General features: G+C 54.1%; 1 protein-coding gene and 1 pseudogene across 8 annotated transcripts in view; one reads left to right on the top strand and one right to left on the bottom strand.

The window, feature by feature from the left end:
• NRG2 (neuregulin 2) overlaps positions 1–24,649 on the bottom strand; it is a 176,340-nt gene that overhangs the window by 35,566 nt on the left and 116,125 nt on the right. For 5 of the 7 annotated variants that reach the window (XR_014241816.1, XM_082382062.1, XM_082382059.1 and 2 more), the window contains exon 2: positions 4,969–5,140. Coding sequence is in view for 6 of the 7 variants with exons in the window: in XM_082382062.1 (XP_082238188.1) it covers positions 4,969–5,140 (172 nt within the window). In the remaining variant the exon portion in view is untranslated. Of the gene's footprint in view, positions 1–4,968; positions 5,141–23,232; positions 23,431–24,649 lie in introns of those variants that run through there. The other 2 variants (XM_082382060.1, XM_082382061.1) reach the window with 1 other exon arrangement.
• On the top strand, positions 2,254–4,959 carry LOC309623077 (large ribosomal subunit protein uL22 pseudogene; annotated as a pseudogene). Its single transcript has 2 exons — positions 2,254–2,273; positions 2,318–4,959. The product of its transcript is annotated as a large ribosomal subunit protein uL22 pseudogene (transcript).

The raw sequence follows: 24,649 nt of genomic DNA on the forward strand, positions 1-24,649 counted from the left end.
CAGGACAAGGTGGAGCTAGGCTCACAGTTATCTGGAGGAATGAAAGCTAAAACCAGAAGGAAGGGCTTCCCGTATGGAGGGGTGTGAGATGTGTGGAAAGGTGGGTGTGCAGGGAGAGCCCCTCCCCTTTGAGGTACCAGAAAGAGGCAAGGGGACAGAAACAATGACCCCTAGGTTTGCTGGCTGCAGACATCTTGGGTTACCAGGTGTGTGATGATCTCCCCAGTTCCAGGAAGGTGGCCCCAGCCTTGCGCAAGAGGCTCTGGGGTCAGGGCTGAAGGGGGGGCTCTGTGGGGCTCTCAGGCCCCTAAGGAGTGCGGGCAACTACGTTTCTCTTCTCCTCACTCCTAGCTCCAGTCCGAAGCCCCAAGGACTCAGGACTCCCTCCCACCTTCTGGCAGGCCTGGTGCCCGCTCGCTAGGCTGACCCAGGTCTGCCCCTGTGATGGACGCCCCTCCCCTCCTTCCTCAGCCAGTTTTCTGCTGGCAGGGACTAGGGATCTGGGCGGCTGCTTCCTCCACCCGTCCGCACGTTTTCCTCAGTGCCTACCTCCTGCTGCCTGCCCGAGGGGCCAGTTCCAGCCTGCCCCTCATAAATACGGGAACACTTGGTTCTGCACGGGTGGGCTCCATGCCCAGGGCTGGGGAGGGGGGCAGTTTTCTCCTGGCACAGGAAGCCTTGGGTGAGACACCTCAGTGGGGCAGCCCCAGAGACAGGCGGCACCCGCTGGGAAGGGGTCTCCGTAGACCAAGAGTGATGTCAAGACAGAGTGTGGCCTGGGCAGAACGGAGCGCTGGGAGGGCCAGAGTGCAAGCTGCAGTGTGGGCAGAAGGAAAGAGAAGATTTTGCCAGAAAGAAGACACCCGCCCCTAACCCCTAGCCCCCATGCCAGGTGAAGTACGTGTCTAGAGGTGGCAGCTCTCTGAGTCACAACATGGGAATCAGAAGTTCTCCATCATGGCCCCTCCTCCAACCCATCGCCACACTGCAGGGAGCCCAGGGGCATGATGGGTGGAGCAAGGCAGTTTCAGAAGTGCAGCAGATGGGACAAGGTCCTGACAGGAAGGGGGCAGAGGCACACTTCAGGCTCTCAGGGGTCCTTAGTACCCAGGAGGAGACCCAGATGATATGACCAGGCCGTTTCAGGACTGTGTGACCCATTTGTCTGATGACACTGAGGCTTGACCAGGATAGTAACTTGCTCAAAGGCCAACCCAAAGGGTGTCCTGCCCAGTCCTAGTGTCACCCTGCACCCAGGAGAGGAGAGCTAGTCCTGCAAGATCCTCATCAATTCACACCGGAAGTAGACCTCCTCTGCCAGGCCACACAGGAGAGAGGGTGTGTCTGGGGGGTGGTCTTGGAGGCTCTCATGCTGGGAGAGACAGCCCCCCAACCATGCCATGAAGCCGTGTCTAAGGCACTGTGGGAGGAGATGGTGAGAGCTTGCTGGAGGGCTCAGGAGGGTGACCCAGAGGATGTGACATTTAAGCCGGGCCTTGGAGAATTTTGCAGAGGGCAAGGTGAGAGGAGGGGGGGCGGGCGCTGCCAGCACAGAGAACAGTCTGGGCCCAAGTCCAGGGGTCAGGAGCACCGAGGTGTAGGGGAACAGCGAGGCAGTGAGTTACAGGCCAGGAAGGGGAGCGTCAGAAGGGCCCCAAGACCTAGGCTGTCCTGGCATACTGCAGGCTCTCAAGACCTGTCAAGCAAATGAATGAATGATCAGATATGTGCCCTGTTAGAAACATCATCCCCTGTCAGAGTCACAGGGATAAGTGACTCTGTGGACCCCTCGAATTGCAAGCAAAACCAGGTGTATAAAGGCGCATATTTTCTGAAGTAAGGGTCAAGGCCTTTACCAGATTCTCCACTAGAAGCTAGACTAGAAACTCCGTGAAGGTGGGGACCATGTCTGCTCCAATCCTTGGTGCATCTTCAGCCTCTGATAGAGTGCCTGGCATACAACTGTTGCTCAGCACATGTATGTGAGATACAGAAATGAATTCACAAAGGGGCCTGTGGCCCAGAAAAGGTGGGGCGTGGTCAAGAGTGAGACCATGGAGGAAAAGAGGCTAGAGGCAGGCAGAGCAGAAGTGAGCAGGGAGCAGGGTGCCTCCTTCCAGAGACGGGGTATCCACCTGGAGGGGACGGCATGGGGGCAGGTGCCGGCCAGCGGGCAGTCTGCTTCTGCCACAGCTGAGAGGAGAGCACAAGGGGCAAGGCGGAGAGGCTAGACTGGGCCATTCTGGGTTAGAGATGTCTGTGGAACTCTTCCGGTAAGCAGCCTGAGGTGACTTCTAAAAATTCACTATTGACCCAGAAAAGCCCACAAAAATCATGCAAATCATAGAGGTTCAAATCTTCGTGTTCACTTTAAGAACACTCGTGAAACTGCCCAGGCCATTAAGGGTATGCATATCCAAAAAGCCACCAAGTATCTGAAGGATGTCACTTTACAAAAGTAACCTGTGCTATTCCATCATTACAATGGTGAAGCTGGTAGGTGTGCCCAGGCCAAACAGGGGGGCTGGAAGCAGGGTCGGTGGCCCAAGAAGAGTGCTGAATTTTTACTGCACCTGCTCAAAAGTGCAGAGAGTAATGCTGAACTTAAGGGCTTAGATGTAGATTCTCTGGTCATTGAGTACATCCAGGTGAATGAAGTCCCCAAGATGCGGCACAGGACTTACAGAACTCATGGTCGGATCAACCCATACATGAGCTCTCCCTGCCACATTGAGATGATTCTTACTGAAAAAGAACAGATTGTTCCTAAACCGGAAGAGGAGGTTGCACAGAAGAAAAGGATATCCAGAAGAAACTGAAGAAACAAAAACTTATGGCCTGGGAATAAATGCTGCAAAAAAAAAAATGCGCCAAAAAAAAAAAAAAAGATCTGTGGGGTATCTCAGGGGTGGTAACTAAGTGTTTACCTGGCAGCATGGGTCTGGAAAAAGAAAGGCCATCAAACTAGAGATGGAGGCTTGGGGTCATCAAATATAAGAGGGTGAAATCACCTACCGGTGGAGAGGGGAGAAGAGTGAAGCCCCAAACACAGCAAGGTCCCAGCATTCATGACGCCTGAGAGAGGGTGCTCAGAGGCACAAGAGGACCAGCAGGAGGACCACAGGGGCAAGGAAGCAGGTGGCACCCATGCCAAAGGCTGCTGAGAGGCCTGGCGGCCGGGAAACTCTGAGGTCACAGGGTCTGTCAAGAGCCACAGCTGCAGACAGAGTTGGGGTTGTATTTACAGGGCAGATTCCTGCAGAGCAAAGAGGAGTGGAGGCTGAGCTGTGTGGAGTCAGTGGGTGTGAAAACTCCCTCCACGTGGTGATCTAGGGAAGGAGCAAGATGGGGCAACAACCAGAGGAGGAACGGGAGGCGGCAACGTCGAGGGAAAGCTTTTAGAAGAGAGGCGATGTTAGTGGTTTGTTGGGGGAGAGAGAGAGAGAGGCTGAAGTCACCAAAGAAAGGAGTTTGTTGGTGGCACAAGGGCTCTGTGTGTGCAGGAGGATGTGGGTGAGTGTGAGGGCCACGTGCGGATCAGGAATGGGGATGAGGATGGGCCACGTTGTGGACTGTTCGAGAGTAATGCGGCCGGCAAGGAGCACCCCATCTCCTGACTTCTGCTGTCTCAGTGAAGTACGGGGAAGGGGAGACGGGGCCCCCAAAGCTGTAGAAGCCTGTCCACTCCTCTCTCCAGCTCAGAGCCAGGCTTGGCGGGGAAGGGGTGAGGTGGCCTCAGAAGGTGAGCTTGATGGGCAACCTGAATTTCTTGCTAACTCTGTAGACTGGTGACACCCCAGACCCCCCCTCCCAAGTTCCCTTAGGAAGCAGTGTTCTTTCAGCCATAAACCTTTGATCTGTACCAAATCCTCTTAAATTACTTTCTGTTTTCTGCCTGGACCAGTTTCCAGGGTGACCAGTCCTGTCTTTGCTCCCCGTTCTTAGAAAGAGAGTCAGAAAACTGGAAGCCCTGCCCAGACCCCTGACCCCCACCTCCTCTTTCACAGGTTTCAGAGACTAAGGCCTGAGGGCAGGATGTGTACATCCGGGGTCAGCCGGCGAACCAGGAGCAGCCTGAGCCCAGACCCTTTTTCCATCACTTTCTGTTGTCGGACAGGTTGGAGGGTCCTCTAAAATCATCTTCATTTGCATTTTTCAGGGGTGAGGAGGAAATGATAGCTCCTCTGGAGGGGCAGGAAAGGCTGGGGTGTGCCTCAGCCAGAGAGGGAAGTCCACAGGGCCCTCAGGGCCCACAGAACAGAGGTCAGGCTTGTCCTGCCTTCTCACAGCCCCTCAGGAGAGAGGTGAGGGGCTGCCCTTGGACTCTTGGCTTCTCTGGTGCCTGGAGCCCCCTGTCTGGCCAATCCAAGATGGAAGAGAGGCCACCTTCCACAGCCCAGAGACCCTAGAGCTTCAGATTCTCTTCCCTGGAGCACTGACTCAAAGACTAAAGTCAATTTCCACATCACGGGGGAACTGCCTGAGATAGACTCCTCCGACACCAGTCAAAGCCATGTGCCTTTCCCTCACCTGGCTGTCTGCCCAGTGACAGCTTGCTGAGCTGAGGAACCAGCCCATCATCACACGTGCCCTCCCAGACACATTCTAGAGGCAGGGTCCTTCACCAAAGACTGCCCAATGGTGGGCTTTCCGACCCTGTGGCAGGTCCTTTGAGAAGTTTTATGCACAAGATGGGACTCCACAGTTAAAGCTGACTTGGACAATCAAATTGCCTTCAACCATCCAGGGACGTTAATTAAGCAGTTACCGTCTGCAAGACCCTGGGGCAGCATCACCAGAGGGGCTGGAGCTGCAAGGAGAAACTGGGCGCCACAAAAGAGGGGGGACTGGAACTGGTTCCACGGGTGGATCTGGGGGCACAGCCCTGGGCTCTTCCCGGCTCAGATCCCTCCTTCTGAGGAAGGATGGGGGGGCGGCTGGGTGGATGGAGGGAGGGATGTCGCTCACCTGCCATTGCCGTACTTGATGCGAATGTCGCGGCTGCGGTTGAGCTCCTTGCCGTCCTTGAACCAGCGGTAGGAGGGCTGGGGGTTACCGGCTGCTGTCTCACACTTCAGTGATTGCTTCTCACCCACCTGTCCCGTCTGGCTCTTCATCTTCTTCAGCTTGGGCCGGGTGGCTGTGGGGATACAAGGCAGGAGGTGAGCGTGTTGGTGGTGGGGCAGCGCCAAGCACGTGCAGCAGAGGAAGGGCCACTGTCCTGGGGGGTGGGGTAGAGAGTGAGCCTGGGGAGCCACCCCTCCTGGTGTCGTTTCCTAGTTCAAATCAACAAGCCTTCACAGAGGGTCTGCGATGATGTCAGTGTGGGTACCGCCTATGGAGAGTTTTCCTTCATGCCTGGAATGGTACTCAGAGCTTGATACACATTAGCTGATGAAAATCACCCTGTGAGTTCATTGCAATGATTAAACCCATTTACAGATGGGGAAAACTGAGGCTCAGAGTGGTGAAGTCACCTCCCCAAGGGGCTGGAACTGGAATTCAAACCCCGGTCTCCTTGACTTCAGTGCTCATGACCTAATTCCTGTCGCAGACCCCCAGGCCTATGCTGGGCCCAGAGGACACAAGTGGACCAAAATGACAGACACAGCTCCTGCCCTCAGGAAGTTCAGTCTGGCAGAGGAGCTGGAACCTGGCATTGACATCACAGCGTGGTTTATGGAGGCCTGGGGGTGCTGAAGCCCAGAGGCGTGTCCCCAACCCAGGCTGGGGGAGGAGCTAACTCAGCTGAGAGCTAAAGGATGGGGGAGCTAGAAGGGAGGGAGGTGGGTCCTGGCTGTGGTTTATCAGAATCGCACGTGGGCAGCAAGGTGAGCTGCCCTGAATGGGTGAAGTGGCGTGGCTGTGTGCGGGATGGGGCCTGGGGCTACACTGCTGGGCACAGGGCTGCAGGGCTGCAAATGCCAAGCTAAGAGGCTTCTCTCATTTTTCTTGAACACCATTCTATTTCCGCCTGCCCCGGTCTCCCATGTTTCATCTCCTTGCCCCCCTCCCTCTAACAACCTAAAAAAAGAGAAGGAAAAAGTACTCTGTTCTTAGGACAGTGATGGCAAGTCCATGCTCCCTGCTGGGGTGTGTGATAATTTCCACTGGACAGCCCTGTAAAGGATACCCAGTGCCTTTGTGTGTGCTCTCATTTGGCCACCGAGCTCTGTAAGGCAAGTGTCATGCTGACATAAAGGGTGAAGATGAGACTCAGGTTAAGAAACTTGGCCAAGGTCACCCAGCCAGGCAGCCACAGAGCCCAGGTATCTGGATTTGCAATGTGTCAGGCTTGTAGCAGGCCGGTGTCTGCTTTTGCAGCCTCAATGGCTCTCTTTGAGGAACAGAGAAACTGTTTGAAGGGAAGGGTCTGCTGGGGGTAGAGAGTTGTCTGGGGACTGACTGACCCTGTCTAGGCCATTGGTTCTTCCCCCACGAGTTCAGAGTCACAGCTCGAGCTGGCTCTGGATGAAGACAGGTGAGAGGGCCTGGCTACAGGGGCCCCTCACTGAACCTAACCCTGGGCTGCTGCTTTTAGTAGGGAGTAGATGAGCATGGGGTACAGGGGCAGAGGGAGCATGGAGAGAAAGTGCTCCCAAAGCCTTAAAAAATATAGTACATAGATTCAAAAAAATGGTGCTTGTGAAATGATTTTGTTCATTTTAGAAAATGCAAAAATACAAATGGATAAAAGAAAATAAAATCATCCATTATCCTAGTACTTACAAGTATTTAAAACACACACACGCACCTACACATCTATTTTTAAACAAAGTGGGATCAGTGCCAGTAACATGTTTCTTTCATGTAATGAAACACTGTAAGCCTTTCACCTTGGCATTAAGTATTAATAACATTTTGCAAACTGACTTCTATAGGACAGGCATATCCAGAAAGAGGATAATAGATACTACTTAAGAAAACGGTTCCATGAGCAAATCAGTTTGGGAAATATGTGGGTAAACATTAAAGATGTATCTTCATTGACTTCAGTATGATTCCCCAAGTAAGGGTCTTGGAGCTTTTTTGGGAAACCCTTGACTTTATTTCCTTGAAATGCTATTATCTGGAATAAGTTCTATAACATAACAATTTATGTGTGTATATATTTATAGATATATAAATATTTTAATAGAGAATATATTCACATGATTCAAAATTCAAGAAGTGAAAAGGGGTATGTGGCTTAAAAAACAGATCTCCTAACTTTGGACCAAGGCCACACAGTTGCCTTTCTAGAAGGCAATCAATTTTATCAGTTCCTTTTACATCCTTTCAGAGACCTTTTAAGCATAAACAAAAACCCCTAGTATTTACACACACATTTTTTCCCTATAGCACCATTTTCTGGGTTGCATAATATTCCTGAATGGGTGAATCAGAACTTATGTAACCAATTCCTATTGTGGAGCATTCAGCATACATTCTCCCCTGCCTCACCACACCCCATCACAGACAAGCCCAGAGGAACACCCTTGCAGCTTCATCCAGTGTATATATCCAGTGCACATTAACCTTTGCACATATCCAGTGTATACTGCTGCACGGGCAGTGAGGTTCCTGACTCAGACTGCCTGTATTCAAACCCAGGCTTTGCTATTTGTTAGTTCTGTGTCCTCAGGCTATTGCCTTAATCCTTCTGTGCCTCAGTTTCCTCATCTGTAAAACACAGGTGATAAAAATAGCTCCTACCTCATGGGATGATGACTGAGGATTATATGAGATAAGGGATGTAGAGCCTGGCACACACAGAGCATTTAATAAAGGTTAGCTATTACTGTTATCATTATCCACAATTATTTCCTAAGGCAATCTTCCTAAAAGTGGAATTGCTGCGCCAGAAAGTGTATAGTCTTCTTCAGCTTTACACGTTGCCAAACTGCGTTCTGGAAAGGTTGCACCAGTTTGCACTCCCACCACTGCACGATTGTGCCTGTTCTTTCCACACCCTCACCAACATGAGGTATTATCATGTATTTAATCTCTGCCAATTAGCTAGGCAAAAGATAACGCCTCTTTGTTGTTTTCATTTGCACTTATTTGATTCCTGGTGAGGCTGACTGCTTTTCATAAGTGTGTTGGCTCATTGTATTTCTTCTTTTTGAATTGCCTGTTCTTGTCTGTACTCTTGTTTTTCTATTGGGTGCTCATCTTACTGATCTGTAAGAGTTCTTTATAAATAGTAAGGCTATTCACCTTTTGCTACAATGTTTTTCCCCAATTACCTGCTTCTTACATTTTTAAATGCTGGTTTATTGTTTTGGGGTTTTTTTTTTTTTTTGACACTCGGAGGTTTTATGTGTATCAACCTATCAATCTTTGGGACTTTCTGGAACTTCGTTATTCTAGTGTGATTGAAGCCCTGCCTCAGCATCCTTCCCCCTTACCTACACCCCACCGTCCTCCGTCTGCTTGCTCTCGGGGCCCCAGTCACTCCTTATCGATAGTTATCAACCCTAGATGCTAATGAGAACCATATGGGAAGCTTTAAAAAGTGTGTCAGTGCCAGGGACATTGTTCTGGACATTCTGAAGCAGGACCTGTGAGGATGGGTCCAGGTATGTGGGTTTTAAAAATATATAATAAATATGTAACATACTCTAGGCAAGAGCACGTATTGTAAGTGTAGAGCTTGACAGCTGGCTGCAAGCTGAACACATCTTCATAGGTGGCTTTGCTCCAAGGTTGGGTTGACACCCAGTGAGCTAACCTCTTGGTCACCTGGTGACCTGCCACTAGGCTCCTCCCCCTCCTCGTGAACTGGGGACACAGAGAGCTCTTCTCAAGTTCTAAGGTGCCTCCTTCCCCTGCTTGGAGAGTGTTGACCTTTCCTGAAGTTCTGAGGTGAGGGAGCCCCCTGACCCCACCCTCCCCAACCCAGCCCCCCTTCCTCCCAATGAGCCAGAGCGGGGGTGGCGGAATACCTGGTGGGAGGAGATGGTGCTTCCTGACAAGTCCTGGCGCCCTGTGCCCCGAGCCCGAGGCCACTGCTTAATGGTGGTGGTAATGGTTACACAGAGACTGACCCAGAAACAGCAGGCACGACCCCAGTTCAGAGGGCCCGAGGAACTGGGGCCTTCAAGGTCGTTCCCTGCCACCAATGGGAAACCCAGGACAGCATTTCAGATCACAAGGAGCCACCCCATCTAGTGAGAACCTTGTGTGACCTGACCCGAGTGACAGTCCACTCACTTCAGAACCCCATCCAGTTCACTTGTTCCCCATTCATTCACCCTACTATATGCCAGGCACTGTTCCAGGCCCTGAGTGTACAGTGGTGAGCAAGGCAGATAAACCTCCTGCTCTTGGGAGCCTGCATTAGAGTGAGGAGAGTAGATAATAGCAAACAATCTCAGGAAATATGAGGCAGTAATAAGCTCCTGGATAAAGGCCTTGAGGGGTGAATGAGCTTGGTGAGTTCAAGGGATAAAAAAAGACCCAGGTGGCTAGAAGATTCTGGAAGGCAGGGGAGCCTGGAGAAGTAGGGCCAGGTGACTGACATGAGGCTGTGTGAGCTAGGACGAAAAGTCTGGGTTTGTTTTGCCTCCCCCCGCCACTTTTGATGTGCTTACTAGAAAATTTTATATTACATATGTGGATCGCATTATATTCCTGTTAGACAGCACTGGGCTAAAGGATGACAATCAAAACAACCATACATTTCAATCATGCTGTGTTCGTTACGAAGAGTCTTCTTTTCTGTCCCTTAACATTTCCTCACAAGCATTATCTGAGATACTGAAAGCCTATGTCTCCTGCTCTAGCAGCATCCAGTCCTGGTCCCTGTTCACAGATATCTTAGTTCACGGCTCTTTGAAAGCCAAGGATGTGTGTTTTGAAAAGGAATGGGACCCCGCGAACAGGCTGCATTTTTTACTTCAAGCAAGTCCCTTGGAGAGAGGGGCGGCAGCCCAGGAAGAACGCCCCGCAGGTGGCACTGGGAACATTGCCCAGAGGACCTCTGTACCCTCACTCCTGGGCCTGGAGCCCTGTCAGGCTTTCTGCAGTGAGGAGCGTGGGCAACCTGTACAAGACGGCCCTGGAGTTTTATAGATGTGATGGGAGGTATCAGAGGCTTATAAGTCGGGGAATGACTTGATCTTACTTTACTTTCTGCATTTTAAGCTCGTTCTTATCCTGAGCCACCATTGCTTCTCCCACTGCATCCCACTGGATTCAGTACCAGACCCTGGGGACACCTGGGACAAGGCTAAGAGGCTGCTGACACAGCAGACCTTTGAGGAGCTGAAGATAGAGCTTACCAGGCCTCAGACATGAGTGGGCCAGCTCTAGCCCCAGCCTGGGCACCATCTCTGAGCCGGGTCCGGTATTGTCTGGGTCCCTTTTATAGCCCAGGGCCCAGAATGCAATGCTAGTGTGAGGTATGGAGACCACTGTACCGTGTCCCTAGAGTGTCTTGGGGTCAGAGCTGAACCAAGCAGAGAAACAGTCTTCCTGGGGTGGATGGGATCTGTCAGGACAAGAGCTGAAGCAACCCAGTGGGTAGGCTCTCACCCCGTGGTCAGTCAACCTGTGTTTACTGAGTGTTACTATGTGCCAGGTCCTGTGCTGTCCCAGACAGAAATGATCTAGCCCCGTATGGAGCAACCACTCCTACCGACCAAGGAGCTTAACTTGTGCCTCTCTGTTATTGTTTTGTTACATAAGAAATACATTTTTGTTGTAGAAAAATTGCACATTGTGGGCTTCCCTGGTGGCGCAATGGTTAAGAATCTGCCTGCCAATGCAGGGGACACGGGTTCGAGCCCTGGTCCGGGAAGATCCCACAAACCGCGGAGCAACTAAGCCCGTGCGCCACAACTGCTAAGCCTGCGCTCTAGAGCCCGTGAGCCACAACTACTGAGCCCACGTGCCACAACTACTGAAGCCCGCGTGTCTAGAGCCCGTGCTCAGCAACAAGAGAAGCCACCGCGATGAGAAGCCCACGCACCGCAATGGAGAGTAGCCCTGGCTCGCCACAACTAGAAAAAGCCTGTGCAAAGCAACGAAGACCCAACTCAGCCAAAGATTAAATAAATAAATAAATAAATAAATTTATTTAAAAAAAATTGCACAGTTCAAGTAAGGAAAAAGAAAAGCACATTTAAATCCATTCAATTACCACCAGAGAGAAAACCACTGTCAACATTTTCAAATACTTCCTGCAAGACTTTTCTCTTGAAAACGTTTTATAGCCTACTTTTCTTGGTTAACATATTATAAAGACATTTCCCCAAATCTAGAAATACAGATCTAAATCATTTTAAAGGCTGCATAATATTCCGTTGTTCAGAGGAATTTGTTCGGTTATCTCCAACCTTCTGCTAATGTTAACAATACGGCCATAAACTTCTCTATAAATTCAGCTTTGCAGCCAAAGGGAGGGCTCTCAGTCCTGAAGTTCTGTGCTTATTTCCCCACACAGAGAGGGGACCCTAAAGGCCCAGCACACAGGAGAGCGGACAGACGAGAGGCATCAGGTAGAAGCAAGAGGAAGATCTGTGCTCGAAAGAAGTGGGTGGAGATTCCCAGTACCCTGCTTCCCCGGGGCTGCTGCTACCCCCCGGGGGCAGGGGCAGACAGCAAGTTGATGGCCTAGGTGGCCCTAGGGTGTTGGTCAGCCCGCCCTTCACCGCCCCTAGTGTCTCCTCAGACCAAGCCCTGTCTACTGAGCTCCCATCCTCCTTGAGAGGTCACTTCGTCCCGTTCCCTTCCCAGTCCTGCTGCTTAGGGCCCACCTAAGCAGCAGGACTAGGGCTCTCTGGAGTAGGGGTGTGGGCGTGTGGGGAGAGCTCTTTTGGCAGCTTTCTAACAACAAGAGGAAAGTCTCTCAGGGATGACCCAGGTCTCTGCAAAAAGATCTCCCTTGATAAGGGATCCCGTAAAACCTTAAGACACATCTCAGTTGTCATGAATTGGGCCATGGTTAATCTGGGGGCTTCTGCTTTCTCATCACCCGATGCCAAGCCAGGGCATCTGGCCCGCATCTGTGTGGCAGGGAATCCCCAGAAAGCACCTCACTGAAGAGAACAACAACAGTAACAACAACCAGGGCTGCTCCTTTCCCACATCCCAGCCCCGAGGCCAGGCAGTACCGCTGCTGCCAGCAGCTTGACCTCATTCCTCTCGGCAGTGGGCGGTGGGTGCGGAGCCTGCAGAGATCTGAGAGCAAGACAGACGCCTGGGACAGGGCCAGGCAGCCCAGCCAGGCGGACCAGGCCCGGCCTCCCTCCCGACAACCAGGGCGCAGGGGCAGCGGACTCCTAAAAGGGTTAATGGTCCTCACCTCATGACTAAGGCTGAGCAGTCCCCTTTGCAGGGCAACACCTGGAGACAATGCGGCCAGCCTGCCTGGCATCAAAGTCTCCCACTGTCCTGCTGCTGATGGGCTGTGGGCCAGCCCCCTCCCTCCCCCTCCCCCACCCAGAAAGTGACCGTGACCTATGGGAGGTTAATTACAGACTCCAAGTTCAAATGAGAAAGAAAGAAGAAACAACAACAGCTAAAAACACAGCTGGTTTAAGTGAGCACAGAGGGCCTACTCTGAAACCGGCCATCAGGTATCCTCCCCGGAGCCTGCGGAAAAGCCATTTGATACCCACAGGCCAGGCCTCCCAAAGGGAGTGTGTCCCTGCTGGGCCTCTTGGCTTTCCCTGAGCCACCTTTCCTCAGCCAACCAGGCCCAGCCTGGTTCCTGGGCTTGCCTTGCCCGCTTCTCACACCATCCAACAAATATCCACCTCAGTCCCTATGATGTACCAGCCACCTACCAGCCATCAGGGATATGGTGCTAAGCAAGAAAACGTGGCCGCTGCCATGGGCTCCACTGAGGCTGGGAGTGGAGTGAAAGCCAGCCCAGACCTAATGGGCCCTTAGCTCAACAGGCCAGGTGCCTGACACCTCAGCTACAAGGTAGAGAAGAGGGGCCAGGGCTGGCTGGGGATGGGAGCTAGAGAGAGCAGACGCTGGTCCAGGGGGGTGGGTAAGGAGAGGGGAAGGGAGGAAGGAGGAGGACACAAAGCTTGGCAGCTCCAAGACCAATTGAGATGGTTCCTGCCTTAAAGCCTCGCCTGCCCATCCAGAAGCACCCATCCACCGACACCCAACCCTACAGTGCGAGGGCAGGGCAAGAACAGGCCTGTCTTGACCACCAGGGCCAACACTATGCCCCTCCCTTCCCCCAGCCCCCTCTGCCAGGAGCCCGGCGGCCTGACAGAAACACTGCCGCCTCGGGACCCTCCCAAGACAGAGATGCCCAGCCCCGGGAGTCAGGCAGGTCTACGCCACGATTCCTCACCTAGGTTCAGGGCTGAGACATGGGGTCAGGAGCAGCAGAGATGGGGGACTGCGGGGGATGTCACCTATGTCTGGGGAGACTGCACAGGTTCACAGAGCAGAGGCACCAGTTGCTGGGGTGGCATACGGCTCCCTGGTTCTTACCAGTGCTCGGGGCACAGACCACAGACAACTAGAGTTGGCACAGAGGAAGCCGTGCATAACAGAGGAAAGAGTGGTAACCGAGGACACAGTAGTTCAGGTCTTTGTCCTGGTCTCCCAATTTTCCAACTGTCCGCCCTTAAGTAAGTAGTTTAGCCTTTCTGGGCCTCAGATGACTCATCTATTAACCACACTCTGCCTATTTTAGAGGAATGGGGCAAGAGAAAGCTCTCTATGGAGGGATGGAAGAGATTATCATCTCTTTGGCTGCTGCAGGTAGAGGTAGAGACAACAGAGATGACAGTCCTGCAAGGCCATTACCATTTGCCCAACTCTGTTTAAGCTCCTCATTGGGCAAGGATGGGCCCTGGCCTCGGAGAACCCTCTGGAGGAGGCCTGCTGCTGATGGACTAGGCTACCCCTTGTTCGAGGAACCCAGAGAGAAAGAGAGCCGCAGAGGGGAATCCCAGAGCCCCTTTCCCCTTTGGGACAGGTCTGCACTTCCCACCTCATCAGCCTGGCTGGAGAAAGTTGTTCCTGAAGCTCTAGGTCAGGGGAAAATGAAGTGGGGGTGGGGAAAGGGGAGGCACCTTATACACCAGACAAGACTGGCTTCTCAACCTGGGATGCATGCAAAACCACAGGATGACCTCAGGGCCTCTTTCTGAAGGGTTTGCCAAGCTCATTAGTAAGGAAAAGCAGCACCTTTGTATTAAAACAAACAGATCTATGATGGAGTACACTTGCAAGTTCATGTGGATTTTTAACATAAAATAAAAATACAAGAATTCAAAGAAATGTTGGGTTTCAGGGGAAAAAGTCTTAGCAGGCCTGATACAGGTAGGGATACAGGCCCACGTGCTCACCAAATGCAGATACCTCAGTGGGTTCTGGGGTCCCCCACGTTGCCAGAGGCCTGGCCACCCGCCCCACAAGTTATCCTTGGAGAGTCCTGGCCTAAGCACTCTGGAGTCTGGGAGGGCTGAGCTGTGGTCTTTGTGGTCCCGGCTAGTGACACAGGGGGCTGGAAAGAACTCACCCTAAAACAAATCACTGTCTGGATCTGCAGTCAGTAGCTCACGAACAGCACGGGGAAAACCAGTTTCTCCATCTTCTCTCCCAAGACTGCTCCTTCTCCTGAGTTCCCGCTTTCAGTCACCTTGTCATCTGTTACAACTCTGTGTCTCTCCCCAAAGGTGGAGACCAATCACCTTCCACCACGCCTCACCCTCCTAAGCCTCCATCGTCTGCCAGGCCCTGGTTCAGGCTATATTGCTCCCCCAGCCCAGAGTACCACTCTGGGAAGATTCACCTCCGTGTGCCTCTCCGACATTCCGAAACCCTCCTTGGCTCCATGATGTCTGTAGAAGGAAGGCTACGGGCCTTCCTTGGCTGGCAGCCAGGGTCCTCAGGGGAAGTTTGCTTGGTCAGTGAATGGCCCCTTCCCAAACACAGCTCTCTGCCTTTTCCCCTACCGGTTCCCTTCAGGAATTATATATTCCAGGCAAACCAAATCACAGGCTGATCCCCAAGCGTGCCTGTTCTGTCCTCTGCCTGCCTCCATCCCTGTGCTCATGCTCCGCCGCCATGTCTTTCCCCACAGAAGCACAGTTGAGAGTGTCAGACACACAGGCTGGGGGTCAGACCAGTCTCGGCTTGCATTCTGGCTCTGCCCAGCGTCTTGTATAACTAGACAAGTTACTTAACCTCTCTGAGCCTTTAGTCCCTTGTCTGTAAAACAGGAACAATCTCACCCGCCTCTTAAGATTGTGGTGAGAATTAAATGGGGACAATATATGTCAAGAACTTAGCACAGTGCCTGGAACAGAGAGATAGCTCAAGAACTGGCCCTTCTTATTCATCTAAGTCCCTCGAGATCACCTCAGATGGCATGGCCTTCTCTAATCCACCGAGCCAGGAGCAAGCTCTGCCTTGCACAGACTCCCTGAGCATTTCACCTGCCCTACTTTGGGCTTTCTACCTCAGAGCAAAGTGGGTTCTTATCTTTCTAGACTGTGGGACCCTCAGGGAGGGGATGTGTGGGAGCACAGCCATACTCCTGGCGTCTGGCACTGAGTAGGCGCTCACTGATCACTGGCTGAACAAATGAATTAGTGATGTAAAGCTGGGCTGTGGCTGATGGGTGCCTCACAGTGGCCCAGGTCAAGACTGCTGTGAGCGCTCAAGGAAGGGTGGGGTCCCTTGACGGCTAATCCCAGGGCCCTTTCCCACCCAACACTCCTCCGCAACTCAGTCCCTTCCTTCCCCCTCAGCCAAAACATCTGCCCCAGGACAGCAGAGCAGATGGTGCAATCGGGGCCTCCCTGAAGGACTACTCTTGCTCAGCCCACCGGGCTGCTCGCCAGCTGAGGGGACCCCGGCCGTGGGCAGGAAGCTCAGCCAGGGCAGCCTCTTGCCATGAGACTGCTCTTCTTCAAATAGGAGAACGGGCCACAGGTGTCTGGGTACAGGGTTGAAAGAGCTTGATAACGGCCTCCGTCATTCTTTCGCTCAAGCATGTACCGGGCACTCAGGACATGTCAGGTGCTGGGGGTCACGTGACACGGTCTCCCTGGTGGGGATTCCAGCTGAGCGGGATATTGCCCACACAGTGGGGTCGGTACTGTGATGGGGAGGTGCTGGGTGATGTGAGGGCACAGACCATACACCTCAGCCTCCCTCCTCACCCTGAGGGCCAGGGAGGGCTCTGCGGAGGGAACAAAGCCTGTGCTGGGCCTGAAGGGTGACAGGAGTTGGCCAAGAGGAGGGAGACGGTGTTCTAGGCAAAGGGTTCAAAGGACCAGGGCAGGAGACCACAGTGCACTCAGGGAACTGAGACCCGAGGCTCCGTGGTCGGCGGGAGGGGGCAGTGTCTCAGGAAGCTGTCGCTCTCTTTCTTGCCCGGTAGCTGCCAAACCCTTTACCTTGTGGTGTGTGAACTTCTCTGGGCCTCAGTTTCCCCATCTGTACAGTGAAGGGACTGGCCCATGAGCTCAGATCCAGCCTTGCCTGACTGGGCCAGAAGTCACAGACCTTTGGCCAGGCCCAAACCTCCAGAATCCTTCTAAAGTATTGCCAGCTGGTGAGCTATCCCAAGGCAAAGCTCATGCCCCCTGTACGCACCCATCACCATACACACATCCTGACTAATCGGCTGGGACCGTCGAAGGAGCCCTGGCCGTGTCCTCCCCTTGCGCATCCTGCCACAAACTGGTGGTGGCTGACGATGCCTCAGGAGCGGCTCTGGGAGACCAGGTCAGCCTCCTGCTCAGAACACTTCACTCCGTGCTGTTTCAGAGAAGTCTAAACTCACCAGCCTGACACTCAGAAAACCCGTTTGGCCCTGTTGATCTCTCCCTCCTACACACCACGTTCAGCAGCATATCTTTGGGATTGCACTTTATTTCCCAAACACCCTCTGTTGCCCCCTTTTGCTCACGTTGTTTCCTCAGCTGGAACGCCGAGCCTCTTTCGATCTCTCCAGCACAGTGCTTCCTTTCACCAAGGTCTACCTCAACCCCATCTCCTCCAGAAAGCCTGCCCAGATTCCTCTGATGGGAATGAGTCTCTCTTCTTGCCACTCTGTGTCAGCCCTTGCCAGGCTCGACTTTGCAGCTCTAGGTCTGTCCCCATCTCTCTCAGCCCACAAGGTGGCGACCCCATTCCCCTGACAGCCCCCAAGCATGGTGCCTGGTACAGGTGCCGTGGGGCTGGCATGCCCTCTGCAGGGCTCTGCCCTGGGAGGCTGGACCACAGCTTAACCAGTGGTTCTCATGCTTCAGCACGCAACACAGTCAACCAGAGGGCTTGCTAAAACTGCTGGCCCCCATCCCCATGGTTTCTGATTTAGAAGGTCAGGGGTGGGGCCCAAGAATTTGCATTACTAGCAAGTTCCAAGTTTATGCTTTAAACTGGGTTCCCACTGGTTGAAACATCACCTTTTGCACAAGGGGTTCCATAGGACCAGAAAACTACCCAGACTGGTGCTAGATCTCGCTGGACTCTGGATCCCGAGCTTGGTTTCTGCTTAGACTACTTGACCATAATAACCTCAGGCTTCCCAGGAGCTCCTGCCTGTCGGTACAGCCTCAGGGCCTTGGGCTGCCCCTCTGTCAGTGCTCCACGGTTCCTATTCACACCTTACTGCCACAGTCACACTGCAAGCTCCTTGTGAGGGCAGGGACACAACCTGCCCATCTCTGTACCCTTAAACCCTGCCCAAGAGCCCAGGAAGTAAATATCTGACCAGTTGTGTGATGGGAAGGACCTGCTCCAACAAGTGGACCAACAGAGCATCCTATGCCCTTCACTGGTTTGCCTTGAGAGGCACGGACTGTGGAAGAGCCCGGAGCCAGGTGGACTGTGCATGGCGAGGCAGGGTGGAGGGGGCAGACCTGAGCCTAAGATCCCATGCTACCACTAAGTCATGCTGGATCACAGGCCAGTCGTGGACTCTCTCCCTGCCTCAGTTTTCTCATCTGTAAAGTGGGGATGATAAAATAGTATCTCTATAGAACCAGGACTGACACGCAGCAAGTGCTCAGTAGATGATACCTGCCTCCTTTCTCCCCACTCCTCTCCCACCTCCCAGCCCCAAGCAGGCTGGGTATGGAATGTTCCTACCTCTTGGAAGGCCCTTTCTCACCCTGGTGAATTCCTCCTCACCATCCAGGCTCAGCTCAAATGTCACCCCTCTGAGGAGCCTCCTCTACACCCTCCCAGGAGAACAAATCATTCCTTTCCTCATCATATACCTCATCACATACAGATCTCTGACTTTACACTTGGTTGCAATCACAGGTATTTTGTAAGGATCTGTCTTGAGCTTCTTGAGGTCAGGAGCTACGATTTATTTGCACAGGAGGAGCTCGATGAATGTTTGCAGATTTATTTGCATAGGAGGAGCTCAGTGAATGTTTGCAGAACTGAATACACTGTAGTGAATGAGAGCACATGCAGTGTGTATAGTTCCCATGTGGCCACAACCTGGAAGTCTTGGTGAATGAATGGATGGCTAGGCCAGGGCTGGGCTGGAGGAAGACAGAAAGCATAGGCTGTACTGTCCCCTGCTAAGTTATAAATGGTGTGCTACAGGCTCAGGCATGGTGGGAAAACACAGTGGGCACATGGTTCTGATGGACCCCAGGCTCAAGTTCTGGCAGCGCTTTGCCAGTATTTAAAAAAAACCCTTCTCTTCCCTATGCCAACTGTTCGTCAGGCCAGCCTTGTGTGCTTGAATGCAGAGGAGACTTAGAAGGCGGAGTGGGGCTGACAACCAGGCATGGGTAGCCACGCTGGGAAGCCCACCCGAGGCCAGGGCTAGGGCCTGCCAGTGCTGGGCTGGCACCTTTTCCTCCATACACTCCTCACTCTGGCACCACCCTAAGGTCAGGGCTGGCCTGACTTGGCCCTAAAGCTCCCAGCACCAAGGGCAGAGGGCAGAAGTGGGGATCACTTAGGCATTCTAGTCAATATCCGAGTCCAAGGGCTTCTGCTTCCCAAGAAGCTGCTGCTTCTTCCTCCAGCGGCTCATAGAACCCACAGGGGCCAGAGGGCCTGAGGGAAGGAAGGGCCCAGCTCATATTCTTTTTTTCTTTTATCAATTTATTTACTTATTTCTTGGTTGCGTTGGGTCTTCGTTGCTGCATGTGGGCTTTCTCTAGTTGCAGAGAGTGGGAGTTACTCTTCTTTTCAGTGCGCAGGCTTCTCACTGCGGTGGCTTCTCTTGTTGCAGAGCACGGGCTCTAGGCGTGCGGGCTTCAATAGTTGTGGCACATGGGCTCAGTAGTTGTGGCTTGCGGGTTCTAGAGTGCAGGCTCAGTAGCTGTGGCGCACGGGCATAGCTGCTCCGCGGCATGTGGGATCTTCCCGGACCAGGGATCGAACCCATGTCCCCTGCATTGGCAGGCGGATTCTTAACCACTGTGCCACCAGGGAAGTCCCACCAGCTCATACTCTTTTAAAGGAGACTATCCCCTTTGCTTGCAGCCTGAAGCCCTCGGTCCAATTTTACTTCTATCCCAGACTTACTGGCCACTTGATTCCCCCACAGTGGGTGACTCACTGTGTGCCCCCAGCCCCACTGCTGGGCCAATCTGGAAAGACCAGGGCTTTCTGTCCCCTCGTCCCCACCGCTGAGTGTCTGGGACCTGGGCTGGGGACCTATAAGTCCTGGGGTGTGAACTGCTTTGAGCTCTCAGGATGAAAGCCTGCTGGGCAGTACAAAGTCACTCTCTGCTTGTTGTTCTTGCTCCTAATGAACCCTGGGGTGCCAGGGAGCCGGAGCGGAGTGTGAGACACAGGCTGAGCCCCAGAGGGCCAGGAGGACCACTCCAGGTGCCCGGCTCAGCAGGGTCATCCAGGGGCCAAGGCCAGAGGCAGAGGCTGCCAAAAACAACTGCCAGATGTGGCTCAGCCACGTACACATAGGCAGGCGCGTGACCACCTCTGACCTGACCCCGGACAGCCTAAAGACAGGAGTTGATCCTAGAAGTCTGGGCGCTATCTTCACCAAAGGCAGGAGATGGGAAAGATGAAAGAGAAAGACCTTGCAAGGATTTTTTGCACCCATTCAAATGAGATGTGTCCAGAGCGCTCAGCTAGTGATGCTAATCCCCCTTCATATCCCCGTGAAGACCAAAGCCTGTCCCCTGCCCTACTGTGGGCAGACACAGAGTCCACTTCACACGGGAGCTCCAACAGAGGGACACTTTCCATCAAACCCTGACCGGACTTTCAGGGGGCACATGGAAAAGGCCAGTTACTTAGAATCAAATTCCAAAGTCGTTCTTCAAAACAACACAGCATTTTCAGGGGTTATCAGTTTCTTTGGGGCCAGCTTTCCCCCTTCCTCCCACCCTAATCCCATAGCTCTCCTCCTCTCAGGATTCTCAGAGACACAGGGCCTGAGGGCTGAGGCTCTGCCGTTGCTGTGGAGAAGGTGAGAGCTGAGAGCAGAGCACATTTCCTGAGGCCCAGAGAGAGGGAGGGCAGTGCCCGGGGCCACACAGAGGCTGGACCCCAGGTATGTGAGTGAGCTTATTTTCCACCCCTCCCCCCAAACACTGCTGCTAAGGCTGGCAAGGCTAACCAGCCACCCCTACCCCAGTCCCCTGGGATAAGGGAAAATGGGGGGTGAGGGGAACCCAGCCCCAGGTCAGGATACCAGCCATTGGCCCCACGAATTCTCAGTGAGTCGTGGGGCAGAGTTCACACCTGCAGTTCAGTCCCACCCGGCACCCCTGTGGCTGTTTCCCCACACTGGCCTGGGTTTGAGTATAGCGGTACCCTTTCTGCTATTTGCCAAGGAGGAGATAGGGCTGCTGGATGTGTGGTCAGGGACAGGGGAGCCAATAATTAATGTTCCCTCCTTTCTCTCTCCCACTTTCCAAATTCCCTCCCCCGTCTAAGCTGAAGATTTTAATGGATAACTTGCTCACACTCTCCATGTCTGCACCTCCCAATCTTTCAACCAAATGTGGCTCCGCCCTGGCTAAGACCCCTCTCCAGCTGCCCAGTGTCCGTGTTCTCCCTGGCAGGGGCACTCTGAGCATAAAAGAGGAGGACCCTGCAGCCTCAGATGGGCCTGGAGGGCAGTTGTGAGGGAGGCCTCCCGCTCTGTAGGCCACTGTTGGCTTAAGCACTCATCCTACCAGGTTTGAAATCAGACCCACCCAGTTACATAGCAGGGATTTAAGACTGTTGCTTCTCACTGACATGGTTTCTCCTGATATCTTGTTTCAGAGCATGATCATCCCCCATGATTCCCCCATTCCACAGTGTCCCAGGTCTCCAAAAGTCCTCTAGCTTAGGCCTTTGGTCTGTTCGGTATCTATCGATCGGCCAACTCCCTGAAAGAAGCATTCTGAAGAGCTGCCCACTGGGAAGCAGGAAACAAGAGAAAGCAGAGAAGAAAAGACAGCAGGAAAGATTATAGTTAGACATCAAGAAGGACTTTCTCACAGGGGTAGAAGATGCTGGAAGAGATCACTGAGAGGCCCGTGGCATCTTCTACTCATAGCCCTCTCCCATCTCTGCCCCAACGCATACTCTACCCTCTGCGGCTGCTCGTTTCCCGGCCCTATCAGCTGAAGCCCATGTGGCTTGCTACCAGCTCAGCTCCTGCAAACTTGACATTGGAAGGGTGCCCTTAACTAGCCAGCCTTCCAAGGTGCCCACACGAGGATGTGTATGGTGGGGTGGGAGAAGAGGGTGGCTCACTGAGCCAAAGCCATGAATTCTGATCCTGAAAATAGGCACCCTGAATTCCTTCAGATCTCAGATTGGAGGTCATCCACACTACATGAACCTAGACTAAGCTGCCTCACATTTGTATGGTCAGGGCAGACCCACAGTGTCCATTACCTTACAGAGGACTCCTAGACACACTCATCCAGCAGAAATGGGCAAAGAGGCTTTCTTTATGAAGAAGAGAAGATAGCCTGGCCTTTAAAATTCCCTTAGTTTCTTCTCTCTACTGGGCTGTAGGCAGTGTTTAACTCCTAGGCTTTTCCCAATAAAGAGACCTCACCGGCTACCTTGCTACCCTTTCTCCTGCATTACACAGAAATTCAGGAAAGGAAAGGAATTTGGCCAAATTCTCAACCACAGCTGAAGCTTCCCAACTCCCAGTCCAGTGCTCTTTTGAACACATTTTTATGTTGCAGCTCTGGCGGGAACTCTAGTGAGAGACAGAGACCCTGTAAAATAGGCATCATTGTCCAGGAATGCTGATTGGAAGCTCCAAGACCTATCTCTGGAACTTACTTTGTGACTCTAACCTCAATAAGCCTCAGTTGCTCCCTCTGTAAAATGGGGCTGGGGCCACCTACCCCCAGGATTATTATGAGGATTAAATGGAGATGAACCATTTGAACATGCCTGGCCTGCTGACAAGTACAAAATAGGCATTAACAAAATGCTTGCCTGAAAAAGAAAAAAGTGAGAACCCGAGGTTTCCCAACTGCATCCCAATAATGCAAGCCTAGTTCTGGAGGGGAGGACCTGCACACCTTAGGCCCATCCCTGAGAAGCCCAAGACCAGTGCACTGAATGGACACCCCCTCCTCCTTCCCCCCTGCAGCTGCCCAGGGAGGGCACCAAAGTGGGTCTCAGCACAGGCTCTGCTCACTCAGAGCAACTTCTCACCTCCCAGAACCCAAGGGAGTCACTCCTGAAGACCAAAGGGGACAACTGCCTGATGCCTGGTCCAGTTCTAAGGGAAATACCTGTCACAGAAGCAGGGGCTCCCTACTCCCTGGGGCTCTCCAGGACAGGGCATCCCTTCTCGGGAGGTGGCAGGCAATGCTGCCCTTGCTCCAATGGCTGAGCAGAACTCATGGAGGTGTGGCACATGGGTGGCAGCGAGCCCAGAACACACTCTGAGGACAGGAAGACAGTGACAGCTCCCTGAGCGCTGCGGCCAGGCCAGGCCCCGCCTCTGCCTGTCCGCTGTCTTTTGGTCATCGCCCCGGCCCCACTTTGCTACTAGCTGCGGGGTCCTCGCCGGCAGGCCGGTCCGCTCGGGTCGCGCCTCTTTCCCGCCCACTCCGTCGGGAGGCGGCGGCCCGGGGACAGGCGCGCACAGCCACCGACCGGCTCCGAGTGCGCAGTCCTTTGCCTGCCCAGCCGCGGAGACCCGCTTGCACGCAGGCACCCGCGCCCCTCGGTGCCTGTCACCTCGGCGGCCGCTCGCACAGCCCCGGACTCAGCCGCGAGGCGCTGGGGGCGGGTGAGAGGGCGGCAGGTTTCTCCCAGGGAAACGGGGTGTCTGGGTGCGCCGAGGTGCCCTACCTTTCTCCCCGGGTTCGAGCTCCAGCTTCCTCCCCTCTCGGTGCTTCTTGGTGCGGCCTCGGCCCCTCCTCCTGGACTCCGACATTCTGCCCCGGGTCCCGGGTGATGGAACCGATGCGAGATGCGAGGCGCGGGGCACGGGAGGCAGGGGGACGGCCTGAGCTCTCCGCAGCCGCGCTGCGCCCCCGCCGCCTGCAGCCCCAGTGCCGGAGCGCGGCAGCCTTTCTTATAGGCGGTCACACCCTCCGGGGGAGGGGAGCGCCAAGCCTTAACTCTTCCCCTCCCGCGCCCAACGCCCTCACCACCCACCCCCCTACCCGCCCCGGCTGCCGGGGCTGCGCGCGGCCGGGTTTGGCCTTGGACCCCTCCCGGGGCCCACCGAGGGAGGCAGGACTGGCGCCCAAACAGAGCGCCACGACCTCCTCGCCCGGAGAGAGGGCTGGAGCTGGGCTGGGGGCCTGAGCCGTGACTGAGGAGGGGGAGTAGAGATCCCCCAGCGAGGGCCAGGCTAAGGACAGCATGGGGGTGGGGAGACAGCGAGAGTACAGCCTAGGGAGGGACCGAAATGAAGCCCACTGACCAGCCCAGCGGAATGGGAAGCACTCTTGCTTTTTGCAGTCTGTCTCCACTGCTTCGTGCGCCCACCAGCCTGCCCGCCCACCCCGACCTCAGGGGCAGTGTGCCTGTGCCTCCTCATCCCTGAAGGTCTGGCTGCAACCCCCTGGGATCCCACCAACCGGGGCAATACCTTTTAATGGTGGAGCCACCATTTGTGCCTGGCTGCAGGGGTCTGTGGCCCAGGACCCCCTCCCCGCCAGCGCAGGCTGCAGCCAGAGAGAAACCTGGGTGCCCCAGGTGGCTAGTAGCGCCCCCTCCCACACACACTGACAGCCCAGGCTGCCAGCACCAGCTGGCTCTTCTCTTCAAGGCCTGTGATGGTGAATTCAGACACTGGAACCCCCCTGCCCGCCAGCACACCTCGCACAAGCCAATGGACGAGGGCTGTCAGAAAGGACAGCGTCCTGCCTCCTGCCTGGGTGTGGTGCTGAAAGGGTTACATAGAAGAGGCTCGCCCTCTTCTGGCTCCCAGAAAGCCTGAGCCTGCGGTTTGCCGGCCTCGCTCTGCCTGAGGTGTCCCCTTACAGCCATCCCAACTGGAATCAGAGTCAAAGATCATCTTAGCCAGTCCTCTGCCTCCTCAGGAGAGGGTCCCAAGGCTACTCTGGACAGTGTCCTCCTTAGGAGAGCCTGGAGCAGGTTAAGGCTCTGGGTCAAGGCCAGAGTCTCTGAGGCTCCAGGGCTGCCTGGGGGCCTGGCCAACCTTGAGGCCAAATGGGGAGGGGCGGGGGTGGGGGAATGGGGGGGTGGACACAGAAAGAGAAAAGATGCAGGCAATGCCCACTCAGACGGCTGAACT

This window comes from Balaenoptera borealis (genome assembly GCF_965194805.1).
Source record: "Balaenoptera borealis genome assembly, chromosome: 2".
In the NCBI taxonomy this organism is placed as follows: Eukaryota; Metazoa; Chordata; class Mammalia; order Artiodactyla; family Balaenopteridae; genus Balaenoptera; species Balaenoptera borealis.